General features: G+C 41.7%; 1 protein-coding gene across 3 annotated transcripts in view; it reads right to left on the minus strand.

Moving 5' to 3' along the window:
• LOC140481653 (protein diaphanous homolog 3-like) overlaps positions 1 to 26,255 on the minus strand; it is a 604,739-nt gene that overhangs the window by 154,804 nt on the left and 423,680 nt on the right. For all 3 annotated transcript variants that reach the window (XM_072578185.1, XM_072578184.1, XM_072578186.1), the window contains exon 22: positions 16,441 to 16,570. In XM_072578185.1, the coding sequence (XP_072434286.1) occupies positions 16,441 to 16,570 (130 nt within the window). The remainder of the gene's footprint in view (positions 1 to 16,440; positions 16,571 to 26,255) is intronic.

A 26,255-nucleotide genomic window follows, 5' to 3' on the forward strand; every position in this document is an offset into this window, starting at 1 on the left:
CATGCACAAACAATATTAAACCAAGGCTACAAACACTAAATGGGGTTCAGGAGTAGAGGCATCTGGGTGTAAATGTCTAAAAGTCATTAAAGGTGGCAGGATATCTTGAGACAGAATTAATAAGGCTTAATGTAACCAAGGCTTTATCATAGAGGGTATAGAGTACAAAAGCAAATAAGTTATTTTGAACATTTATAAGACACTAGCTGGAGTTTTGTGCCCAGCACTGAAAGAAGTGCAGAAGCAGTTTAAGAAAATTGCAGGAATGATGAATTTTAGTTATGAAGACCATTTGGAGAATTTGGGACTTTCCTTGGGCAACACTGTCAAAGCCATGAGAGGCCTAGACAGAGTAAATGGGGAGAAAATGTTGCCGCTTGTGAAAAGACCGAGAATGTGAGAATGTAGATTTGAAGTAATTAGTGAAAAAACCCAAAATGATAAGAGGAAATACCTTTTTAATGCATTATGCAATTACAGGTTAGAATGCGCAGCCAGAGAGAGGACTGAAGGCTAATCCTAACAGGGCATTCAAAAGAGAATTAGACAGTTGTTAGAAAGGGAACATGGTGAAACAGTACGGAAGGCAGGAGAACGGCACTAAATGAATTGTTCAATTTTTAAAGCCAGTGCAGACATAATGGGCTGAATGGCTTCCTCTGCGCTGTAGCAATTGCGTGTTTCTGTTATTTGTTTATTCATATGATCAGTAAGCGAAAATGTAAATCATCCCATACATCAATCTGATTGAAAGAATAAAATTTGGCCTGATTCATTTGGCATAGCTGTTTGCAATTGTTTAATAAAACATGAATGTGAATTTCAGAAGCTGGAATGTACGTCAGTTAAGTGCTTTGTCTGTATTTGTAATTACAATACACATATAGTTAGATAACATGAGCATGTGTTCATGAGCAGCAGGAAGGGTAGATTTGGTGGACAGAATAACAGAATAGCAATTGACTTAGCAATGCGAATTAAAGTGAATTAATTAAATTATAAATTTAAATTTAAATTAAATTGTAAATCAAGTAAATTAAATAAAACTGCAAACAAAAATATTCGTTCATTCCTCCGGAATACCCGAAACCAAGAGAAAAGCAATATTGTATCTTATTTAGTTGCATTTGTAAAAGAACGTACTTTCTTTAGCAATATTATATGTAGTCAACTTTTAGATGAACTCAAAGTGATGGATTTTGGTAAATTTTTATCCAGTTGTGATTTTGCCTGGAGTGTTTCCTGCAGCAATAGGATATTACTGAAAACCCAGCACGCATTCTCTGGACAGTCAGTTTAAATTAGTCAAATGATATCTTTATTGCAAGTGAAAGGGTTATAATTGCAATGTAAGTTTGTTTTTCCTATCACGTAGGCTTAGACATACAGGATTCAAGTAGGTCTAAAGCTCCCATTAACATTACTGTGAAATGATGGAGGAGATTTTACAGGCTTGCTTGTCAATTTCATGTGCTATTGCATTCAGGTTGTTCAATCAGTTAAGATCAGGAGATGGAAAATTGAACCAAGGTTGAAATGAAACTGCAAAATTCAGGGGTGAGAAAGAGACTTTCATCCAGAAAGATGGCAGAGCAATGCTATAGAGTTGGGACAGGGTGTACTGTACAGTGAGAGCAAGGGAAGACATTGGATGTTTCTTAGGTCTCAGAGAGGAGTTTGAGAGTTAAGGAAGAGGCTGTACATTAATCTACATTAATGAGGGGGAGAAAGAGAGATGAGGAAGGAGATCAGGCAGCAGGTTGGAAAGACAGTAGATAGAATCGGGAAAAGTGGGATATGGTGAGGAAATAGGGAAGAATAAGGAAATGTGCTTGTTAGGAAAGGAAAGGTTGGGGATGAAGTGTCAGAGAACAAGGGATATATATGAAAGGGACTTGAATGATAATGTTCAAATGATGCAGGTAAGGGGATAGCAGAGGCGTGTGGTTTTAGGGGACAGAGGGGGAAAAAGGAGTCAGCGTGGGAGAAATAAGTCAGGAGGGGGATCGAGGTTCAGGTGAAGTCAAGAGATGGGAATCACAGTCAGTGCAGCACAAAAAAGAGGAAGTGATGGGAGGAGAAATGTGTTTTAGAAGAAAATGTGATAGCCAAAAATAAGAATTGAACTGAGAAAACATGAATAAAATGGAGATGGGTGATTATTAAACCTACAGTGGCCTTGCATGGAATCGGTACAGAAAAACATACGAGTTAAAATAATTCAAGAAAGCTGGAAAAATTGGTGTAGCTGAAATAAATAACAATGTAGAGTTAGTAAATTGAAACGGTAATTACCAAAGTCTCCACTAAACTGTGTGGATATGTGACTGCACAGCAGCCTGAAAGTTACTCTGTCCTGTGATGTATGCACTGAACAGCAAGTATGTTTAAAGGGACTGCACACGGAAAGAAACAAGCTACACATAGAAATTAAGTTTTAAAGGTCAATAGTGGCCATTATGCAATTATAATCTGAATTCATGAAAAACATGAACTTCAGCCAACAAAACCAAAGATCAGTACAATATCATGCTTCATTGGGCAAAATTACTAAAGCACAAGGCCATTGGGCACTGGATTTGCAGGGATGGGGTCAGAGAAACAACAACTGGCTTTCCCTATTGACTAGATTATTGAAGGTGGTGCCATTCACCAACAGGGTTACAGTCGTGTTACAACTGTGAAGTGGGCATAATTCTGAACAACAGCAACTAAGTAGTAAGGGAGAAGAGCTCAGTGGCTAGGCTATGTTTAACAAACATTGGGGCAGAAAGTAGATGAAGCAGCAGAGATATGCTGTTAAACACTATGAAATATCAAAAAGAGAAGTAACACATTCATCCAAGTCTACCTGCACGCCAAACAATAGAAGCAGCACATAATAGAGCTAAACGATACCAAAACCAACAAATCAAACCTAATAAGCTCTACAGCCCTGTCTCATTTAGTCATGAATGGCAGTGCACAAATGTCAGGTGCGAACAGCTTTTTCACAATGCACTATTTGGGAGTGTGGTGGAGGCAGTTTCAATTGAGGCATTAAAGACAACATTGAATGATTATTTACATAGAAAGAATGTGCAGTAGAGAAGAGAATGGCACGAAGTTGAAATGCTTAGAGACCCAATGTATTCAAATGGGCCTCACTCTGCATCATAACAATTCCATGATTCACTGAGAATTAAATGACTACTGGAAGGGATGAGTCCAGCAATATTCCCAGTCTCTGAGGTCCAGCACATCAGTGTAAAACACAAAGTCGGTGCACTTGTAACCATTTTCAGCCAGAAATGCTGAATGGATAATCCACCTCTGTATTCTCAGCAGCATCACAGATGCCAGTCTACAGCTAATTCGATTCATTCGATAAGATATCAAGAAATGGCTGAAGGCACTGGATGCTGCAAAGGCAATGGGCCAGGACACATTGCAGTAATAGCACTGAAGACTTGATTTGATTTGATTCACTATTGTGATGTCTACTGAGGCACAGCGAAAAGTGTCATCTTACATGCCGATTATACTATACAAGTCCATCAGGGTAATAGAACAGAGTGCAGGACACAGTGTTATAGCTGCCAAGAAGATGAAGTGGGAGATCAATATCAACGTTAAAGATGTCCATTCGAAAGCCTGATAATGGACTTTGTACTCCAGGACTAGCTGTATACCTGACCAAGCAGTTTCAGTACAGTTACAAAATGCACTTCTACTGGACAATGTGCAAAGATGTCCCACTTACATTCAGTACACAACAAAGCAGGGCAAATCCAACTTTGCAAAACTGCTGCCCAATCAATCTATCCTTAAACATCAATAAATTGATAAAATGAGCAAGTGCGACACCAGGTATGTGCAGTCAATGGGAATTCAGGGAAAAACTTTCCAAGGGTTAGAATTCTACCTAGCACAAAGGACACTGTTGTGGCTTTTTAATGTTAATCATTTCAGTCCCAGGACTTCACTGCAGAAGATCCTTCGGCTGGTTTTTGAAGCTCAAACATCAATAATCTTCCATCCATTGTGAAGTTATAATGGGAATGTTTCTTTATGAATGCAGTGTTCAGCACATTTTGTAACTCCTCAAATTCTGAGTAGACTATGATTATATGTAGCAAAACATGGATAACAATGAGGCTTGACCTCATCAGTGGAATTTGGTTCCAAAAATGCCAAACGACCATATCAATCAAAAGAGAACCTAACCACACCCCTTAGTATTTGGTGGCATTACCATCAATGAATTTCACACTGGAATTACAGTTGACCAGAACTGAACTGGACAACCACACAAAGGCAGGTCAGAGACGAAGAGTTTTGAGGTGATTAATTCACATTCTGACTCTCCCAAATCTGAACCATCCATTCACAAAGTACAAGTCAGGAGTGTGATGGAATGTTCTCCATTTTCCTGGATGAATGAAGCCTCAAAATCATCATCCAGAACAAAGCAGCCTGTTTCTTTGGCTCCCCATCCACCAATTTCAACATTCACCTTTTCCACCACTAATGTATGTGGAAGCAGTGTGTACCATCTACAACCGCACAACAGTAAATCACTAAGGCTTCTCATAAACCCATGACCTCTGCCACATAAAAGTTCAAGATCAGCAAATGCATGGCAGTACTAGCACCAAGAAGTTCCCCTCCAAATCACATTTGGAACCATATTACTGTCCTTTACTGTGATTAGTTAAGAAGCCTGAAACTTTCTTCCTTACACCCCTGTGAGAGTACATGCATCACATTGATAGCACTGGTTCAAGAATATGGCTCACCCATATATCCTCCTGAGCAATTGCGGTTGGGAGCAATAAATGTTAGCCTTGCCAGTGGCACCTCCATATTATTAAAGAATTCAAACAGCACTGGGTCAAACACAAGAATACAGGTTTCTGCACAGAGCTCAATGGACTTAAAATTGCCAAGATATATAACACTTTCTGGCAAAGTATTGTTGAAGGGCAAATTTCTGAACAATATTAAGTACAACAATTAGAACTAAAATGACACTTTAGTCCAGTTCATTGATGGTAATGTAACATTACAATGCATGACCATGCACTCAGCACCAATACAAATATTCATTGAATAGTGAAGATACCTACTGGTTATTTAACATAGTAGAATATTGCACATTCAAATAAATAAACAGGGAAAATACTAATAGCATGGAACCATATTACATCAGATTTGTATCTCTTTCGTGCACTCACAAGAAATTCCAGTGGGAAGGGGCATTTCTAGATGTGATACTATTCCTGTTGAAGAGCTTTTGCCCGAAACGTCAATTCTCCTGATCCTCAGATGCTGCCTGACCTGCTGTGCTTTTCCAGCACCACACTCGCAACTCTGACCTCCAGCATCTGCAGTCCTCACTTTCCCTTTGTGACACTATTCTACATCCTTCATAACCCTGTCAGCTTAACAATAATGGGAAGAACACGATCGAACTCCTGTAGTTCCAGGATTTTGAGACAGAAATATTAGAGGAACAGTGACATACTTCTAACTCAGTGGCTCAGAGGGGAACTTGCAGCTGGTGCTATTCATATGTATCTGGTGTCCTTGTCTTTCCAGGTGGAAGTGGTTATAGGTTTGGGAGGTGCTGCCTAACCATTGTTGGTGAATTTCTGCAGTGCATCTTGTAGACAACACACACTTCTGCTACTGCTGGAGGTAGAGGGAGTGAATGTCTTTGGATATGATGCCAATTAAGTGGGCTGGTTTGTCCAGAGTGGTGTTAAGCTTCTTGAGTGCTGTTGGTGTTGAACTCATCCAGGTAAATGGGGAATATTCCATCACATTCCTGAATTGTACCTTGTATGTGCTGTACAGGCTCTGAGGAGTCAAGAGATGAGTTACTCACCGCAGGATTCCTAGCCTCTGACCTGGTCTTGTAACCACAATGATAATATGGCTAGTTCAGTTCAATTTCTGGTCATAGTGGGGTTTCAGCAGTGGTAATGCCATTGAATGTCAAGGGGCGAGGGTTAAATCATCTCTTGGTGGAGATGGTCATGGTCTTGCATTTGTGTAGCACAAATGCTTCTGCCTACTTGTCAGTCTAAGGCTGTACATTAGGTAAAAATAATGACTGCAGATGCTGGAAACCAGATTCTGGATTAGTGGTGCTGGAAGAGCACAGCAGTTCAGGCAGCATCCGAGGAGCAGTAAAATCGACGTTTCGGGCAAAAGCCCGAAAATTCCTGATGAAGGGCTTTTGCCCGAAACGTCGATTTTACTGCTCCTCGGATGCTGCCTGAACTGCTGTGCTCTTCCAGCACCACTAATCCAGAATAAGGCTGTACATTATCTAAGACTTCCTACATTTGGACATGGGCTGGTTCAGTGTCTGAAGAGTTGTGAATGATGCTGAGCAATGGGCAATCATCAGCAAACATCCCCACTTCTGACCTTAGGATGGAGGGTAGGTAATTAAAGAAAGGAGTGAAAATGGTTGAGTCAGTTACAGCATCAATTGCCACTTTTTAAAGATTAGTTTGTAGTATATGTATGTCACTGTTAAGACTTTGCAAAGATTATGGGGAGGCATCATCTCAAACTGCTGCAGTTTGTGAAGTGAAGGAATGTGAAGTCTGGCGTTTCAAGATTGTAATACAATGGAGAAGTAATGGTGAAATAGTTCGTGATTTCCAGAGGAATCCACAGGCGGTAGTGCTCCAAAGCACATTTATTTTTATCTTTATTCCACCATAGGATGCATGGATTGCATCAGCATTTATTGCAGTCCTGAATCACCATAGAGACGATGGTTCTAAGCCTCCATCTTATACTGCTGCAGTTCATATGGCATAGGTACACCCAGAGTACTTAAAGGAAGCAAACTCTCGGTTTTGTCACAACACAATGAAGGAACAATGACTTACAAGTCAAAATGATGTGTCATTTGAATGGGCACCAACAATTGGTGTGTCTGGAGCCTTTGTCCTTCTGCACTATTTCTTGGAAATGGGACATGATGTTGCAAAGGTGTGCTGGTGATGTATGGAATATCAATCAACTGGACTGTCCTGGATTGTGCGGAGTTTCATAAATAGTGTTAGAGTTGCACTCATCGAGGCAATTGCATTTATCTCAGTGGAGAGTCTTTAGAAGTTTGTTGGGGCAGAATGTCTCGCCTCTAATTTGATTCTGGTTTTATGTTTTAGGTCCAATTAAGATTCTGCAGAGGTGAGAGGAGGCAAAGACAAAAAGTTCTGATTATTTTTGTGAAAAATGAATTAGGTATGCATTATGGTGCCAAAGATACTGTCAGTTGAGGGAGGTTGTGGGAAGTTGAGAGAAGTGGAGAAGAGGGAGGGGAGGAAGAGAGAGGACAAAAGAGGTGGAAAGAAAGAGGGCAGAAGGAAGAGGGTGGTGAAAAGGGCAAGTTGACAGACAGCAGAGAGGATAGAGAAAGACAGAAGGGAGTAGAAACCCCACATCTTGGTGTGTAGGCTGCCTTAACTTCTCTTCTTCAACCCATTATTGTTCCACTTGTCACAGATTTTGCCTCTGGAGGAGCTGCAAGGTCAGGGAAGTCAAAATCTGTCGTTAGAGAAACAGTTCTGTTTCTCCCAAGTCTATAATAACAAAATTTTCAAGGTCTTTGCACTATCCATAAATCACAAGAGAGGAATGTGATTAATCCTGGAGGATTTGCTTGGAAGAATGCACCTCTAACAACCTCATCCAGGACACCAATTGCTTGATCAATACTCCGTCCACCACCTGAAATTCAGAGTAGCCTCTTTTTTAGACCCTGTTAGGAAAGTCAGAACAGGCATTTAAGATAGTGGATTTCTAAGACGTGAGAGTCAGTAAACTGTCACATTCTGGAAACTTTCTATCTTTGTTTCTGGTCAATGTGAATGCAGCATGTTTATGGAAGAGGATTCACCAACAATAATGTTATTGCAATGGGCAGATTACTTCATTTCCCAGCACTTAAGTGATAATAACATTCACGCCAGATGTTAGTCTATTACTGAATTCTCTTCTAGCCTTGCTACAAGTGGACGTAGACTGCTGTATTATCTGGGGAATTGGGAATTACTTTAAATATTGTGAAATCAGTTGCAAATATCCCCACTCCTAACATTCTCATGAAAGGAAACTCACTGATGAAGCAGCTACAAAGATAGTTGAACACATGACACTGTTTGGATAACCTCCAGTGATGTCCTGGGGCGAAATGACTGGCTTCTGATGTCCACAAACGTTGTCCATTCATCTATGCACAACTTTGGTGTGAAACTTTAGGACTGAGATGATGAGAAACGTCTTCACCCAGAGAGTGGTGATCCTGTGAAATACACTGTCACAGAAAGGGCTGAGGCCAAAACAATGTATTTTCAAGAAAGAGGTAGATATAGCTCTTATTGCTAAAGGGAACAAAGGATAAGGGGGCATTGGTGAGATTAGGGTATTGAGCTTGATGATCAGCCACGATCATATTGATTGGTGGAGCAGGTTCAAAGGGTCGAATGGCCTTCTCCTGCCCCTATCTTCTACATTTCTATCCTTAATATTCCCATTGATTTTAATTTTATTCTGGTTCTCTGATGTCACGACATGGACGGATATACGAATTAGAAAAGGGAGTAGGTCATTCAACAAGATCAAAATTGATCTGATTGTAACCACAAATCCATAATCCCACTCTACCCCAAAAACCTTTCAGCCCTTCGCTGAAAAAGATTCAAACGACCTCCACGACCTCCTTGAATAATAAAATATTCATGCACTCTGCTTCCACCACCATTTCAGGAAGTTTTATGACCCTCTGAGACAAAGCTTCTTGCCTCAACTCCATTTTAAGTGGGTGACTCCCGATTTGTAAATACTGACTCCTAATTCTATCTTTCCACATGCACCCTTTCAAAAGTCCTTGTGATCTTACATGTTTCAGTTAAGTCACTTCTTACTCTTCTGAACTCCTGTGCATACAAGCCTGGTTGTCAAAACGTTTCTCATAAGGCAACTCTTTTAGTGCAGGTATTACTGTGGTAAACCTTCTCTGAACAACTTTTATTGTATTTACATCCTTCCTTTAAGAAGGTGCCAATTTGTGCACAGTACTCCAGATACAGTCTCGCTAGTGCTCTGTACAACTGAAACATAACCATCCCACTTTTGCATTCAATTGCCCTCACGATAAATGATTACATTCTATCAGCTTCATTAATTACTTGCTGATAACCAAAAGGTGACTGATCAAATAGCAATTGGGTGGATTGCCTATGTTCCGATTATTGTGAAAAGGACAGACATGTGCAATTTTTCACACTGTCGGGTGAATGCCAGTTTTATAGCTATACTGGGAACAGCATGGCTAGTGTGCAACAAATTACAGTGCCAGTCTTCAGCACGTTGGCTAACATGTTGTGAGGGCCAGTCGCCTTCAATTTCTTCCTAGCATGTGAAATGACTGAAGAACTGACTGAAGAACATCTGTGATGGTGGAAAACACATGAGAAGGCTAAGGTGAATTATCTATTTGCCAATTGTAGCTGAAGCTAGTTGCAAATGGTTTAGCACTATCTCTTTGGAGAAATGTATTAATGCTCTGGAATCATTGAGGATAGAAATTGGGCCAGCCCCCAGGCCTTGTTTCCCATTAATTGTTCACTTGTTCATTAGGAAGTCCTCTGGCAGTGACAGCATCTTTACATACTGGTCAGAAAGTACAGGTTCCAGCCACAGCTCAGGATTAGATGGCCATAGAAGTGTGTAGTAATGCAGCCAAACAGATTGTCAATCTGTAAATCTTTGTTATATCTGGCAGACGGCAAGAGCAACAGTATTTCTTATTTAGTCAGAATCAATGGTAGGTGTGGCATAACAGCCTCCTAAAATGAAGACACCTCATGTATAGGTTCCTACCTGCAGCAAACATTATTCCCACAAGGGCCCACAAGAAAGGTAGAAGTGTCCACCACCATTTACAACTAAATGTGGCAGACAGAAGAGCTTTAATCTGATCCATTCATAATGGGAACACATAAATTCTCAATAGCATACTGTGTTTAGCATTCATGTGGGCATTAGATGTGAGAAATCAGTTTCTCCTGATGAAAGCAGTTAGTTTAAAACTGTTAAGACAAAGGTTATCTAAATGTAAGGAAGTTAGTTTGAAATTGCTGGATTTGAATTGCTTAGATGGAACCCTGATGAAGTTATTTGGAACTGATAAAGTCACAGTTCAGTTGTCTGACTATTCAAGATTGAGGCTATCAACCTCTCAAGACCGGGAATTGAAATAAACAGTTAATCTAAATTTAGAGTAGAGAAGGGATTCTCTTTGGTGTTCGAATGCTGAAAAGAGATGCTAATGGGGAAGATAGGATTGTATTTTATTGCGCATTTCAAAAACTTTAAAATTGTATTATATGTAAATAGTTTGGATAATTCTATTTGATCTTCACTTCTTTTGTGAAATAAACTTCTATTTTATTACTAAATTCCATTTTACAGGATTATACGCACATGTACCCATGAAAGACCAACTTATTATATGAAAACACAACAAAATATAGTCTGTTAAGCCAGATATCAGTCAGGGAGCTCACTTGTCCAGTCATAACGTTAGCTAGGATCATAATACAAGAGATTCAAGTGTTATGGCGACAAACAAGAAACTTTAGTTCAGATCAAAATCATGTTTGCCATGATTTTGTTGAAAGACAGACTTGACAGGGTACACTTTGCTGGCTTTACGTATGTCATTTCTGGTTCTTCAGCTGATTTGCTTTATTCTTATTCAACAATTTGGAACTGTTTGATACAACTGAGTATGTTCTAGGCCATTTCAGAAACCAGTTCAAAGCCAACTGTATTCAATCAAATTACTGTTTTACCATTATGACATCTAGCATTACCACATTACTACCACCTTTATCTTCTACACTGTCTCTAACTTGTCAGACTACTTGTTAGCCGTCTCGTACCAGAGGAAGTACTCCGTCCAAATATTGGCAAATTTGAAGCCATTGTCTTCAGTTCATACTGAACAACAAACTCCATTCTCCAGTCATTAACTTGATCCTTCTCCCTGTTCAAAACCTTGGCAGCATTTGACCCTGAGGTAAGTTTCAGACTGAATATCTAGGCCATCTTTAGGATTGCCTATTTCAATTTTTGTATACTGCCATTGTCGCAACTCATATCCTATTCAAACTCCCACACATATATTTTCTAGCTCTGGATTTCCCTGTTACAATTCATTCTTAGTCAGCTTCCCCCAATCTAACATCCAGCGGCTTAGGATCATCCAAAACTCTGCTGCTTGCTTGGTAACTCCCACAAAGTACTATTCATCCATGAACTGTGGCCTTGCTGATCCACATCTGCACTCTATTTAAGTGGCACCTTAATTTTAAAATCCTCCAACAGTCTCACCTCCATTGTCATGACCATAGGTCAGAACCCTGAGGTGCTGTGGATAATTTTAACTTGTACTTCCAATGTATTTTTTATAAAGAGGGCTTATACAACAAAAAATGGCTGCAAATGTAAATTAAATGACTATCTGAAAAGTTAGAGACCATTGAAATTTTATACTTATGGATACAAAGCAAACCCGAAGCAACAGCCCTTCAAAGTGGGAGATGGATGAGCCAAGCCAAAACATACTAAACTGTGATCGCTTATGACTACAAAGGCAATAAGGGGCTGATGACCTACTGCTCACCATCGAGCCACCTCTGGCAGATTATGTCCCAAACTGAGACACAGGACAGGACTAATAAGCCGTTTCAAACCCCCAGGAATGTACTAAGGACTGAACGCCCTTATGTGTATCAACCCATGTTCAAGAATTATAATGCAATGAAGATCACAGGAAAAGAACTATCCCCTTGGTTATCCCTGTGTTGGAGACAAAGACCCTCACTTACTTTGAATGCTTGAATTCAGCAAGCTAGCAGCCAGTCAAAGCAAGACCCTCCCCCACTCAGAGTGTTGTGAACCAGTTAAAAACAAATCAGAACAGTGGAACTTCAATCAGCCTATAAAACTGCGATTTGTAAAACTAACAAGTCAGTTACCAATGTCAATGTTGTGGTTCTGTTCGCCGAGCTGGAAATTTGTGTTGCAGACGTTTCGTCCCCTGTCTAGGTGAGCCTCCTGTGAAGCGCTTCTGTGATGTTTCCTCTGGCATTTATAGTGATTTGTATCTGCCGCTTCCGGTTGTCAGTTCCAGCTGTACGCTGCAATGGTCGGTATATTGGGTCCAGGTCGATGTGCTTATTGATTGAATCAGTGGATGAGTGCCATGCCTCGAGGAATTCCCTGGCTGTTGTCTGTTTGGCTTGTCCGATTATAGTAGTGTTGTCCCAGTCGAACTCATGTTGCTTGTCATCTGAGTGTGTGGCTACTAAGGATAGCTGGTCGTGTCGTTTCGTGGCTAGTTGGTGTTCATGGATGCGGATCGTTAGCTGTCTTCTTGTTTGTCCTAAGTAGTGTTTTGTGCAGTCCTTGCATGGGATTTTGTACACAAGCCAGGGACACAGCCAGACAGAACGGATTCAGGATGATCCAGATAATGATTACAGACGCACACAACAGACTACACAAATACAGACAAGAAATTGCACGCCAAAAATCATTAATTTAAAAAACCACCAATCAGGAATGGACCCAGACCATAGAACAGGCCGTCACCATAGTACAGAACAGGACCACACTGCAAAAAACTGGCACTAAAAGAAAAAAATGGCCAAACTAACACACAACAGAGAGGACGCCACAACACACTTCTGGGTTAGAAACCTCTCCCACAGACAGCTCACAGACATGGAAAGAACAACACTGGCCAAAGGACTCAACTACAAACACAGGGACTCCAAGACAGCAGACTTCCTAGCAGCACTAGGATGCACACTCAGGAACAATGGACAGACAGAAGAGACACAACAAACAGTGAGACAAAGTATCGTACCCCTGATAACAAGGAAAAGACAAATACATAACCTCAACACCAAGGAGAGGGAAGCACTAAAATCACTAAGAAACGATAAGAACATAATCATACTATCAGCAGACAAAGGCAGAATGACGGTCATCCTGGACAAAGCAGACCACATCCAAAAAGTGCAACAACTACTTGCAGATACCAACACCTACCAAAAGAGGGAGTTTGACCCCACCCCACAGCTCACCAACAGGATAAACAACACACTGAGGAACCTACAAAAAAACGGACGGATAACCAGGTTTGATCTACAGAGAATGAAACCTGAAAGCAACAACACCCCCAGATTCTATGGACTACCTAAAGTGCACAAACCAGACATCCCACTCAGACCCATAGTATCACTACCAGGGACACCATCACACAAACTGGCTAAAGAACTACAGCAGAAACTGAAACACCTGATCAGCGGATCCAGACACTCGATACAGTCAACACAGGAATTCTTGGACATCATCAGAAATATACACATAGACAAGGAAGAAACTATGGTCTCATTTGATGTAACGGCACTGTTCACCTCTATCGACAAAACCCTAGCCAGAGAAACAATAACCAACCTGCTGGACATACAGAACAGACAACAAGACGGGGAACCTATCAACAAAGAACTACTGGACCTGTGCCTTACAACACACTTCACATTCAACAACCAAATATATGAATAAATCAACGGCACCCCCATGGGCTCACCCATCTCTGGACTCATAGCAGAAGCGGTAATGCAAAGGTTAGAACAAACAGCCTTACCGCAAATTCAACCCAAACTCGGGGTCAGATATGTAGATGATACCTTTGTAATCATTAAAAACACAGAGATAGAGAACACACACCAGATCATCAACGCCACACTCACAGGAATCCGATTCACTGGAGAGAAAGAAAAGGACAACCAACTCCCATTCCAAGACGTGATGATACAGAGAACACCGAACGGAGAATTCACCACAAAGGTTTACAGGAAAGCCACACACACAGACCAAGTCCTAAACTACGAAAGCAACCACCCCAACACACACAAAAGAAATTGCATCAAGACACTGTTCAAAAGGGCCACAACACACTGCAGTACACCAGAACTGCAAAAAGAGGAAGAAGAACACCTCTGCAATGTATTCGCCAAAAACGGATACCCCCGCAATTTCACCAACAGATGCCTAAGGGAAAGACAACGGAATGAGGATATACCACGATCCAAAGGACTAGCCACACTACCATACATCAAAAACATTTCTGAACTGACAGCCAGACTACTGCGACCACTAGGACTCATAACAGCACACAAACCAACAGCCACTCTCAGACAACAACTCACCAGGACGAAGGACCCGATACCCAGCATGAGCAAAACCAATGTAGTGTACAAAATCCCATCCAAGGACTGCACAAAACACTACATAGGACAAACAAGAAGACAGCTAACGGTCCGCATCCATGAACACCAACTAGCCACGAAACGACATGACCAGCTATCCTTCATAGCCACACACACAGATGATAAGCAACATGAGTTCAACTGGGACAACACTACTATTATAGGACAAGCCAAACAGAGAACAGACAGGGAATTCCTAGAGGCACGGCACTCATCCACAGATTCAATCAACAAGCACATCGACCTGGACCCAATATACCGGCCACTGCAGCGGACAGCTGGAACTGACAACCGGAAGCGGCAGAGACAAGCCACTAGAAATGCTGGACGAAACATCACAGAAGCGCTTCACAGGAGGCTCCCAAGCACTGAGGGTGTCACCTAGACAGGGGACGAAATGTCTGCAACACAAATTACCAGCTCGGCGAACAGAACCATAACAACGAGCACCCAAGCTACAAATCTTCTCCCAAATTTTGAACACCAATGTCAATGGTACCAGTAATCACTACAATGGCTGCAACTTCCAAATATCCACTTCTCATGAACAATACAGAGACTGAACCACAAAGCTATCTTTGATATTCACTTTTTTGGACTCACCGCTCATTTCTTGTTGGATTGTATATGTAGTGTTCGTGTTTTTCTTATGTGGTGACAAATAAACTTTCCCCTTCTGTTAATTGAGGAAGGATCTGCTAAATTGGCTGCTTTTAAACCGTAAATTAATTTGGTCTGGGAGAAAGATATCCAGAATGGAAGTTTTTTTTTAAATTAACCTTATCACAACCAACCCAGAGAGTGGGTGAAGAAGGGAAAGGGAACCAGTTCATTCCTCCTCACTTGGGAACATAGTAGTATCCTGTCTGGAAGCGAAATGTACTCAATTTAGATTTATTTAATATTGTCACTTGTACGACAATGGTAAGCGGATAATGTCGCCACTTTCCAGCATCATCTTGGATTACAGAATAAATTACTAAACAACTTGTATAAATGGCAAAATACTGAATAAATTAATATTTAATGAATATTAATAAAACTGAAACAGCTTCAAAAGTTCATCTTTCCCTCTCCACAGCCTTCACTCTCTCTACTCCTTCAGTCGCTGTTGTCCGACATCGTTCCTGGGTCTGGAAAACCTGTTCCTTCTCTACTGTTACCAGCACCATCACTTCCATGTCCACCGCCTCCGAGCTGGAGACGCTCTCACTGTGTGGATTCTGCACCTCCTCCTCCGACAGGATCCTGGCTCCAAACCGACCAACAGGATCTTGGCTCCGAACCGACCGACGGGATCTGGGCTCCAAAACAACCAATGGGATCCTGATTTGTCTTCTGATGCTGCCACCCAAGATGGAGTGTGGATGGAGACACATAGGGCCCCATCATCCTGCAGGAGGACATCAGGAGGAGGCCCCAGAGCAACCAAAACAAAGAAAAGGTGACCGAGTTGGAAAGACAACGATGAGGCGCTGTATGAGCCATGAACAGTTGTGCTCTGGAGACAGACGCTGCTGACTCAATTGTTGCCATCTTGGATTGTTAACTGCTGGGGAACCTCACCTGGGGTCTAGTTGTAATACTTCGTATGTGAGTAATCTTCTCCAATCTAAATCTTCTGAGATTTCTGTGTTTCCTAAATTCCAAGCTTTTCATTGTCCCGAATTTAATTGTTTCTCTATTGATGACTGTTTCCCAACTCTCTTTTATTGTCTTTTGGGATTTTTTCTTATGTTGAAGGTCCTACATAAATTTCTTCTGGTTTTATGAATAACATCACATTTTGTTCTTTTCCCGCTTTCGTTTACCTATTAAATCTCTAACCTTTCATAGTTCTGATAAAAGGCTAACACAGTTTCTCTCTCCATAGATATTGTCAGGCCTGAGAATGTTAGCATTTTCTGTCTTCATTACCTACTTTTGACGTTGATGTAACTCCATGCGTAAACAACAATTTATACACCAAATTGCTGTTGCCCATATATTTATAACCCAAAGGTCTGGTCATCATTTCATTTGAAATTAATGTTCCATCATTTTGATAATATTCTTTAATTGGTCTTGCAATATAAAAAGTAGTCATTACCTTTACTTGCTTTGTCCACATTTTGCAGATCATCTGGAAACTTCAAAAGATCTGGATATTTCTCCTCACAAATTTGTGCCAAGAAATGTAAAAACGTGGTTTTTTGATCTGCTGATTTGATATCCTTCAGCTGTGGAATATAAGAAAAACTAATTCTAAGAATACTTAACTCGTGATATTTTGGTTCTCTTTAATTAATCATTTCAACAAAGTAACATTTTCATTTTTAGCTTGTTTTCACTGTGCATATTTAAGTAAGGCAATATAATGACATATGAGCTTCTGATTAATTCTTAGGCCTTGATTTTAAATTTGAATGGCCATTAGTTTTTCTATTAGCTTCAGATTTTCCATTTAGCTATCAGAACCACTCTCATGTGCTCTGGGTTTTATGAAATCAACAATTAGGGAAATGAGTTTATGGGTTACATTTTCTGCTGTTCCTTCAGTTTTACAGATCATGCATCAATTACAACAAACAATAACTTAACCGTGATAATACACAATATAATATTGTCTTCGTAATTGTGTTTCTCATGTACATCAAGATCAGGACTAAAAATTCGCAAAGATTATTTATTGACAAAAGTGAATTGATAAGTTTTTTAAATTAGTTCATGGGACAGACATGTCAGAGTTAGGCCAACGGTTATTGCCTATTACTAACTGCACAGGAGGCACTTAATAGTCAATCATATTACTATGGGCTTGGAGTTACGAGTAGGCCAGACCAGGTAAGGATGGCAGATTTTCTTTCCTAAAGATCTTTCATGAACCACGGCTACATGGTCACGATTAGGGAGTCTTTTATGCCAGATATTTCCTGAGTTTAAATTCCACAATGGGTACATGGTCACTATTAGGGAGTCTTTTATTCTAGATATTTGCTGAGTTTAAATTCTACCATCTATCATAGTGGGAAACAAAACTATGTCCCCAGAACATTAGTCTAGGGTTTTGGATTCCTAGTTCAGTGACATTGCAATGTGCTACTCCCTGTTATGTTTTAATTTTATGGCCCCAGCACATATGACAGAAGACTAGCTTTATTCAAGCATATAGTTCATCCAGTTATTCTATACATCCACTATAGCCAATTCAAGAATTTTACAAACCTTTTCATATGCAATGTAAAGACAAAGGAAGATGTACGTTTACATATACACAGCACATCCAAAAACATTTCCCAGTCAATTAAGTACTTCTGAATTGTTCTGCTTTGGAATATAAGTACAGTAACAGAGGGGCAGTGTGCATAACATTCGTTTGTAGGCAGGAAGGTTTTTCCAATATATTCATGTGGTGGTCAGCTAATTCAACATACATCCATGAGGAGCATTGTGAACAATGGAGGGTGCCGTGCTGGATAATGGCCTTGGGCACAGTGCACTGTTAACGTGAAAATGTAAAACAGAATGCAGCCTCCAGGACAAAAGGAACAATGTAATGAACCAAAATATACACACCCATGAGGGAAGGCCATGCTCACTCAACAGAGGACAACAACCCATAGTTGTGTCAAGATAAGGTGATGAATCATTCAGCCTCAAAACTGGTGGTGATGTGCTTGTCATAGGCCTTTCAGCACCATTGTACCATTGTTCTGGTGTCTGTTATTGCATCCGCACCATTCCTTTCCAATTTGCTCATATCATTTGTCCTACCACTTATCAGAGGAGATATATAAACATTACAAATAGCGTAATGAGGTGTCTTGAGCTTCTCCATCATTCATTAACAACACGGCGCTTTCCTGGCAACCATCTATGCTTTTGATTCTCCTTATTCAAGAATCAATCGGATCCCTCACTCTTCACTTCTGTGAATACCTCCCTTCTATCCAAAGTAGAGGTGGTGGAGGGCGCTGCACACCAAAATAATCTTAAAAATTTCAAGTTACCATCACACTTATTCTGGAGACTATTGAAATAATTTGCCTGAGCAGTCCAGGGAATTAACTCTCAGCTCTAGCTGTCTGAAATGATTAAATGCTAAAGCATTTGCAACCATCTGCAGCTAGAACTGTCAACTGACTGATTCATTTCAGCCTCTTCCAGAGGTCCCCAGCCTCATGGATGGCAATTTGACTCACTCCATATTATGTCAAGGGGTGGATGAAAACACTAGGTACCATAAAGCCAAAAAATTCCAACAACATTCCAGCGATACTAGTGAAAACATGTGCACCACTATTGACAGCAAACCTCACCACAACATCTAGGATAAATTTAATGCAATCAATTACCGCTCCATCAGTCTACTCTCGATAATCAGCAGGAACCTTTGAAGGTGGAATCAAGCAGTAGTTGTTCAGCAATAACCAACTCAATGATCTCAATTTGGATTCTGTCAGGGCAACTCAACTTCTGACCCTGTTACAAGCTTGGTACAAATCTGGACAAGAAAGTTGAATTCCAAAGATGAGATGAGGTTAAAAACCTTGAGATCAAGGCAACATCTGGATGAGAAAGGCATCAAGGAGTCTTACCAAAACTGAAATCAATTAGGAATGATGGGAAACCTTTCCAGTGGTTGCAGTCATATTGAGCACAAAGGAAGATACCTGTCAGAGGTCAATCATCTCTGACCCAAGACATCACTGCAATAACCCATCTGGGTAGCACCCAAATGGGTGGCATGATGGCTCAATGGTTAGCACTGTTGCCTCACAGCGCCAAGGACTAGGTTTCAATTCCTGACTTGGGTGACTGTGTGGAGTTTCTTCCCGTGTCTGTGTGGGTTTCCTCCGGGTGCTCCGGTTTCCTCTCACAATCCAAAGATGTGCAGGTCAGGTGAATTTGCCATGCTAAATTGCCCATAGTGTTAGGCGCATTATCGGGGTAAATATAGGGTAGGGGAACGGGTCTGGGTGGCTTACTCTTCGGAGGATTGGTGTGGACTTGTTAGGCCAAAGGGCCAGTTTCCATACTGTAGGGAATCTAAACTAATCTAATCTACCCAGGATAGTTTCAGCTGCAATACGCAGAAAATGGGACTATTCAATGTTCACCATTTCAGAGATTCTTCAGCTACTGAAATAGTCCATGTCCATATGTAACAAAAACTGAACAACAGTCAGGTTGGGCTGAGTAGTGGCAAGTAACATTCATGCTAGACAAGCTCCAGGCAATGACCACCACCAACAAGAAGGAATCTAACCATTTCCCCTTCATGTGAAATGGCATTACTGTAGCTGAAATCCTACAATCAATATCCCAGGGATTTACCACTGACTGGAAATGAAATCGACTAGCTATATAAAGACAATGGATAGAAGAGCAGGTCAGAGGCTAAGAATTCTGCACAGAGTAATTTACCTCGTGTCTTTCCACAGTCTATCCACCATCTACAATTCTCAAGGCAGGCATGTAACAATATACCTTCCACTTGCCGAGATGAATACAGCTCCAATAACATGCAAGAAGCTCAGTGCCATCCAGGAGAAAACAACCTGCTTGACCTGCTCCACTACCATAAACATTCACTTCCTCTACCTCCAATGCACAGTGGCAGCAATGCAAATGCAATAGGCACTGCAGCAACTGACCAAAGCTCCTTTAGCAGCACTTTCTAACCCACAATTCTAACATTTTGAAGAAAACAGCAGCAAATGCACGAGAACATCAACACCCACAAGTTTTCCTCGAAGCCACACAGTCTTAAATTGGAAATATATTGCTGTATTTTCAATGCTGCTGGGTCAAAATCCTGCAACTCCTTCCTAGCAGCAACACAGGTCCATCTACAGCAGATAGATTGCAGCAAATGAAGGAAACTCACTGTCAAGCTCCTCAAGTGCAGATATAGATGGGTGATAAATCCTGGCTGAGGCAGTTATGCCCACTTGCCATGACTGAAAATATTTTAAAAATTAATTAGTTAACCGTTTGTTGCTTTCGTTGGGGCATGGGCAGCATTGCATCTCTTTTTGGTTGCACTTTGCAGGTGTTATCAGCCAGGTCTTCTATTGGTTGTGTCATCAATGATCCATCCCTGTGTGTGATGAAATGGAGCAAACATTCTGTGGCACTTGTAACTAAAAGTATATAAAAGTAACTAAAAGTAGTACCTACACATCTGCAGAATTTGTTCTTTGAAATCACAGATCAGTAGCACGTCCAGAGAGTGAAATCCCTTTCAGATCATGCTGCTGCTGAACCTTAATCCTATTCCCCAAATGTGAAGGCATGAATTGGTCATTTGTGGATAACTTAATTGGAAAGAGAATTTGACTCTGACAAGTGGCCTTTTAGTGAGCATGTATGATATACAAACATATGCAACAGGGATTCCCTTTGCTTTCAGTCTAAAGCTCAACCCACCATTAGTGTATGGAGAAATTAAGGCCTCACTTTCATCCTGCTGATGTTTGTCCTTCTGCTCAACTGAACCCCCCCACAGCTTTGTATCCTGCTCATGGCAGTATCACAAGATTGCATCTACAATCATGGTTATGGTGGCAGGCACCAATTTGCACAAAGCAAGGCATCATGAGCAGCCAGGAGATAATAAACAGTTCATCTATTTCAAACATTAAGTGTATGATATATGTTGGCTCGGAAACAAGGGGTAACTCTCCTTCCTTCTTTCAGTAATGCATGGGACCTTTTACATGCACCAAAATGACAGTAAAGCTTTGGCTTAAAGTCTCATCTGAAAGATGGCTCACGAAACAATGCAGCCCTCCTTTAGATCTGCACTAAAGCCACAGGTGAGATCTTATGCTCAAATCTCTGACTTTGGGAATATGCCCACAGTCATTTGATTGAGAGGTAATAAAGCTAGTACTGAACCATGGTGGCCACAAATGCAACTAGAGTCACTTTATAATTAAAGGATTTTAGAAAAGTACATCGCAATTGATATGAAAATAAATAAGTTTCAATATGAACTAATAATTATGAACTGTTTATCTAGTTATGTCAACATCAGATTTTCTCTTGTAGACACTAAATTTATACAGCTGGTCAATTTCAGTTTCTACTCATTGGTAGCCCCCAGGATGTTAATATTCAGGGATTCAATGATGGAAATGCCATTGAAAGTCTGATCTGTGCACAGATTCAGAGGCCCAGGACACCAAGAATGTACATGACTAGAAATAATTGCCTATGTGAAACATGCCTGAATGAAACCCAATTCCTTTAATTTCCATCCTGTGATAATGCTAAGTACCATGTTTAGGAAGTGAGAGGTGTTGGGTTTGTTTAATGGACAGAGAAATTGAGCAGGTTCCCTTGTAATTGTAACATTGTCTCTCTGCTTGAATTTGGTATACTCCACCTTCTCTGCCTAGTGCACAGTGCTTCCATTGCTTGACATGCACAGACTTGTGAAGTAGCTTACTCAAGTTGACAACTCATTTTTCGGTACTCAGGATGGCCTCCTCTATCACCAAACATTAAAAACCTGACGCCTGGAGGAAGAATGCCTCATATTCCATCTTGGGACCATGCAACCACACATCATGCAACCACACAGGATCAAAGTGGATTTCAACACTTTCCTTATTTCCCTCCCCCCACATTATCCCAGACTCAAGCCTCCAACTCATTTTTGGGTTTGCCTGATGATGCTCATGGAGGGCCTCTTTCCAAGATTTTTTTGAACCAGGTTTAATACAATGGTCGAAATGCAGGTAATACACTGGGTCATGAGGTCAGTGCAGTTCCATGCAATTCTGCTGATGATGGTCCATTGTGCCCCATGGATGCCATGTTTTGAGCCTTTCGCTCTGTTCTGAATGGTGATGCTGTCAGACAACCCAAACTGAACACAGTGAATGAAGAAAAAGATTTGTGCTGCAAATGTTAAAAAGTAACATTTTCAAGAGTTCGTGATTATGCTGTTGATCTACTATGCACTACACATATCAGTGATAATAGTGGCAGCAATAACCTGCATCGTCCAACAATTTGCACATTAGACAAGCAACAGCCTCACCACATCATCATGGCACATCTCAAATTCACTTATGGTTCAGTTCTCCACTTCAAGGTTGCATTTTGCAACATGTTGCCATTGTGACGCTACCGCCAGGTAACCTTGCACACAGGGACATGCACCAACTTGTGGGCTGGAGCAGACAGCACCTCAGTGGGCTTAACTTGCTTTTTTCACACTGATTCACTTTGTGCCTACTTAGATGCTCATTTCACTTCTGCCATGCCTTGCATTTTTGCATTTCTCTATCTCATTCAGAACTTAAAGGTTCACATTAATTCTGTTTTGCCTCACAGATGAAAGCCAGACAGCTTGACAGGGTTGCCAGCAATTATCTGTCATATTGCTATCCAGCACTGTGCTATCTCAATCTCACCATTATGCCAGGTGCCAGCAGCTTATGCTGCAAGCACTCTACATGTGCTTCATCCAAATGGCCACATCTCAAAGTGGGGATCCCCACTCCACCACGAGCCCTATCTGCAGCTCTCCTGCACACTTAGCCCCAGTCCTGAAGAAGGGTTATACCAGAAACACTGACTTCACCACCTCCTGATGCTACCTGGCTTGCTATGTTCTTTCAGCCTCCTGCCTATCTACTTTGGATTCCAGCACCTGCAGTTTTTATGTCTCGAACAATCAGTCAAGGGCAGCGCCCAAGCACAGTGTGAGGATTTTCAACAACAGTCACAATCACCCTGGCTGCAAATGTGGGGAAAATGCATCACACATTGCTAAGTTGTAGGGTCAGGACTCACAGTAATATTGGGAGATGCTGACTTTCATGAAGACTGGGTGAGACAGTTTAGAAGCTCAGTACTAATGGGGCTGACAGAAAGCGTTCAGGGAAAATGGTGCATGGAGGTTCAGGGCAGGCTGCTCAAAACCCAGCTGAGCCCACGACTCACTCTGCGAAGCAAGAACAATGCTATCTTCATCCTTTTCCAAATCACAAATGTACTCTGAAAATGGAAAATGTCCACGACTACACACAGAGTGAGCCGCAGAAATTGTATTCCTCTCTAAACGAATAGAAAGGGAGTCCACTGCCAGAGTCAACCTCCGCCATTTCCGCCACCTACAAATGGACCACCACCAGAGATATATTCCCCTTCCTACCCCTATCAGTGTTTCGGAGAGATCATTCCCTTTGCAACTCCCTCGTCGGGTCCACATCCCCCACCAGCCCACACCCCACTCCCGGTACCTTCCCCAGCCATCGCAGGAAGTGCAAAACCTGCGCCCATACCTCTCTCCTCACTTCCTTCAAGCCCCCAAAGAATCCACATCTGACAAAAATTTACCTGTACCCCCATCAATGTTATCTACTGTATCTATCTACTGCAAGGACGCCTACTTGCAGATTGTTTCAGAGAACATCTCTGGGACACCCGCACCAACCAACCCCACCGCCACATGGCTGAACACTTCAACTCCCCCTCCCACACAGTCAAGGACATGAAGATCCTGGGCTTACTCTATTGCCAAACATTAAAAACCTGACGCCTGGAGGAAGAATGCCTTATATTCCATCTTGGGACCCTGCAACCACACAGGATCAATGTGGATTTCAACACTTTCCTTATTTCCCTCCCCTCACATTATCCAGACCCAAGCCTCCAACTCAGCACCGCCGTCTTGACCTGTCCATCGCCTTTCCCATCTGTCCACGCCAGTCTCCTCGCTGACCTATCACCTTCTCCCCTACCTTCATCTACCTATTGCATTCTCAGCTATCTTTCCCCCAACCCCACCCCCTCCCATTTATCTCTCAGCCCCCTGACCCACAAGCCTCATTCCTAATGAAGGGCTTATGGCCGAAACGTCAATTCCCCTGTTCCTCGGATGCTGTCTGACCTGCTGTGCTTTTCCAGCACCACAATCACTACATTTTATCTCTAAACATGCAGGGTCTACTCATGAGCAATGTGAGATCTTTCAAAGAGTAATTGGATTAATCAGCCACTTACACATTACAAGCTAGAACATAGAACAGTACAACACAGAACAGGCCCTTCAGCCCACGATGATGTGCCGACCATTGATCCTCATGTGAAGTAAAACTAATGCACAAACTCTCAAATTTCTGTGACCATAAGCATGTCCAGCAGTTTCTTAAATATCCCCAATGACCTCGCTTCCACAACTGCTGCTGGCAACGCATTCCATGCTCTCACAACTCTCTGCGTAAAGAACCCGCCTCTGACATCCCCTCTATACTTCCCACCAAACAGCTTAAAACTATGACCCCTTGTGTTAACAATTTCTGCCCTGGGAAAAAGTTTCTGGCTATCAACTCTATCTATGCCTATCATTATCTTGTACACCTCAATTAGGTCCCCTCTCTTCCTTCCTTTTCCAATGAAAAAAGTCCAAGCTCAGTCAACCTCTCTTCATAAGATAAGCCCTCCAGTCCAGGCAGCACCCTGGTAAACCTCCTCTGAACCCTCTCCAAAGCATCCACATTTTTCCTATAATAGGGCGACCAAAACTGGACACAGTATTCCAAGTGCGGTCTAACCAAAGTTTTATAGAGCTGCAACAAGATCTCACAGCTCTTAAACTCAATCCCTCTGTTAATGAAAGCCAAAACACCATATGCTTTCTTAACAACCCTGTCCACTTGGGTAGTAATTTTAAGGGATCTATGTACCTGCACCCCAAGATCCCTCTGTTCCTCCACACTGCCAAGAATCCTATCCTTAATCCTGTACTCAGCTTTCAAATTCGACCTTCCAAAATGTATCACTTCGCATTTAACAAGGTTGAATTCCATCTGCCACCTCTCAGCCCATCTCTGCATCCTGTCAATGTCACACTCAGCCTACAACAGTCCTCTATACTGTCAACGACACCTCCAACCTTTGTGTCGTCTGCAAACTTGCTGACCCATCCTTCAATCTCCTCATCCAAGTCATTAATAAAAATTACAAACAGTAGAGGCCCAAGGGCAGAGCCCTGTGGAACACCACTCACCACTGACTTCCAGGCAGAATATTTTCCTTCCACTACCACTCGCTATTTTCTATTGACCAGCCAATTCTGTATCCAGACAGCTAAATTTCCCTGTATACCATTCCTCCTGACCTTCCGAAAGACCCTACCATGGGGAACCTTATCAAATGCCTTACTGAAGTCCATATACACAACATCCACCGCTCGACCCTCATCAACTTGTCTAGTAACATCCTCAAGGCACTCAATAAGATTTGTGAGGCATGACCTGCCCCTCACAAAGCCGTGCTGACTGCATTTAATCAAGCCATGCTCTTCCAGATAGTCATAAATCCTATCCCTCAGAATCCTTTCTAACATCTTGCAGACGACAGATGTGAGACTGACTGGTCTGTAATTGCCGGGGATTTCCCTATTTCCTTTCTTGAAGAGAGGAATTACATTTGCCTCCCTCCAGTCCTCCGGCACGACTCCGGTGGAGAGCGAGGATGCAAAGATCTTCGCAAGCGGCGAAGCAATCACATTTCTCGCTTCCCAAAGCAGCCGAGGACAAATCTGGTCTGGCCCTGGCGACTTGTCAATCTTAATGTTTGTCAAAATTTTCAAACATCAGCTTCCTCAATCTCTATCTGTTCCAGCATGCTTACCTGCTCCTCAATGGTTTCATTCACTACAAGGTCCTTTTCATTAGTAAAGACAGAAGCAAAAAACTCATTTAGGGCTTCCCCTACCTCCTCAGACTCTATACACAAGTTCCCTATGCTATCCCTGATCAGCCCTACTCTTTTTTTTATCATTCTCTTATTCCTCACACACATGTAAAATGCCTTTGGATTCTCCCTAATCCTTTCTGCCAAGCCTTTTTTGTGCCCCCTCCTGGCTCTCCTCAGACCATTTTTGAGCTCCTTCCTCGCCTG

Source organism: Chiloscyllium punctatum, chromosome 9 (genome assembly GCF_047496795.1).
Source record: "Chiloscyllium punctatum isolate Juve2018m chromosome 9, sChiPun1.3, whole genome shotgun sequence".
Lineage (NCBI taxonomy): Eukaryota > Metazoa > Chordata > Chondrichthyes > Orectolobiformes > Hemiscylliidae > Chiloscyllium > Chiloscyllium punctatum.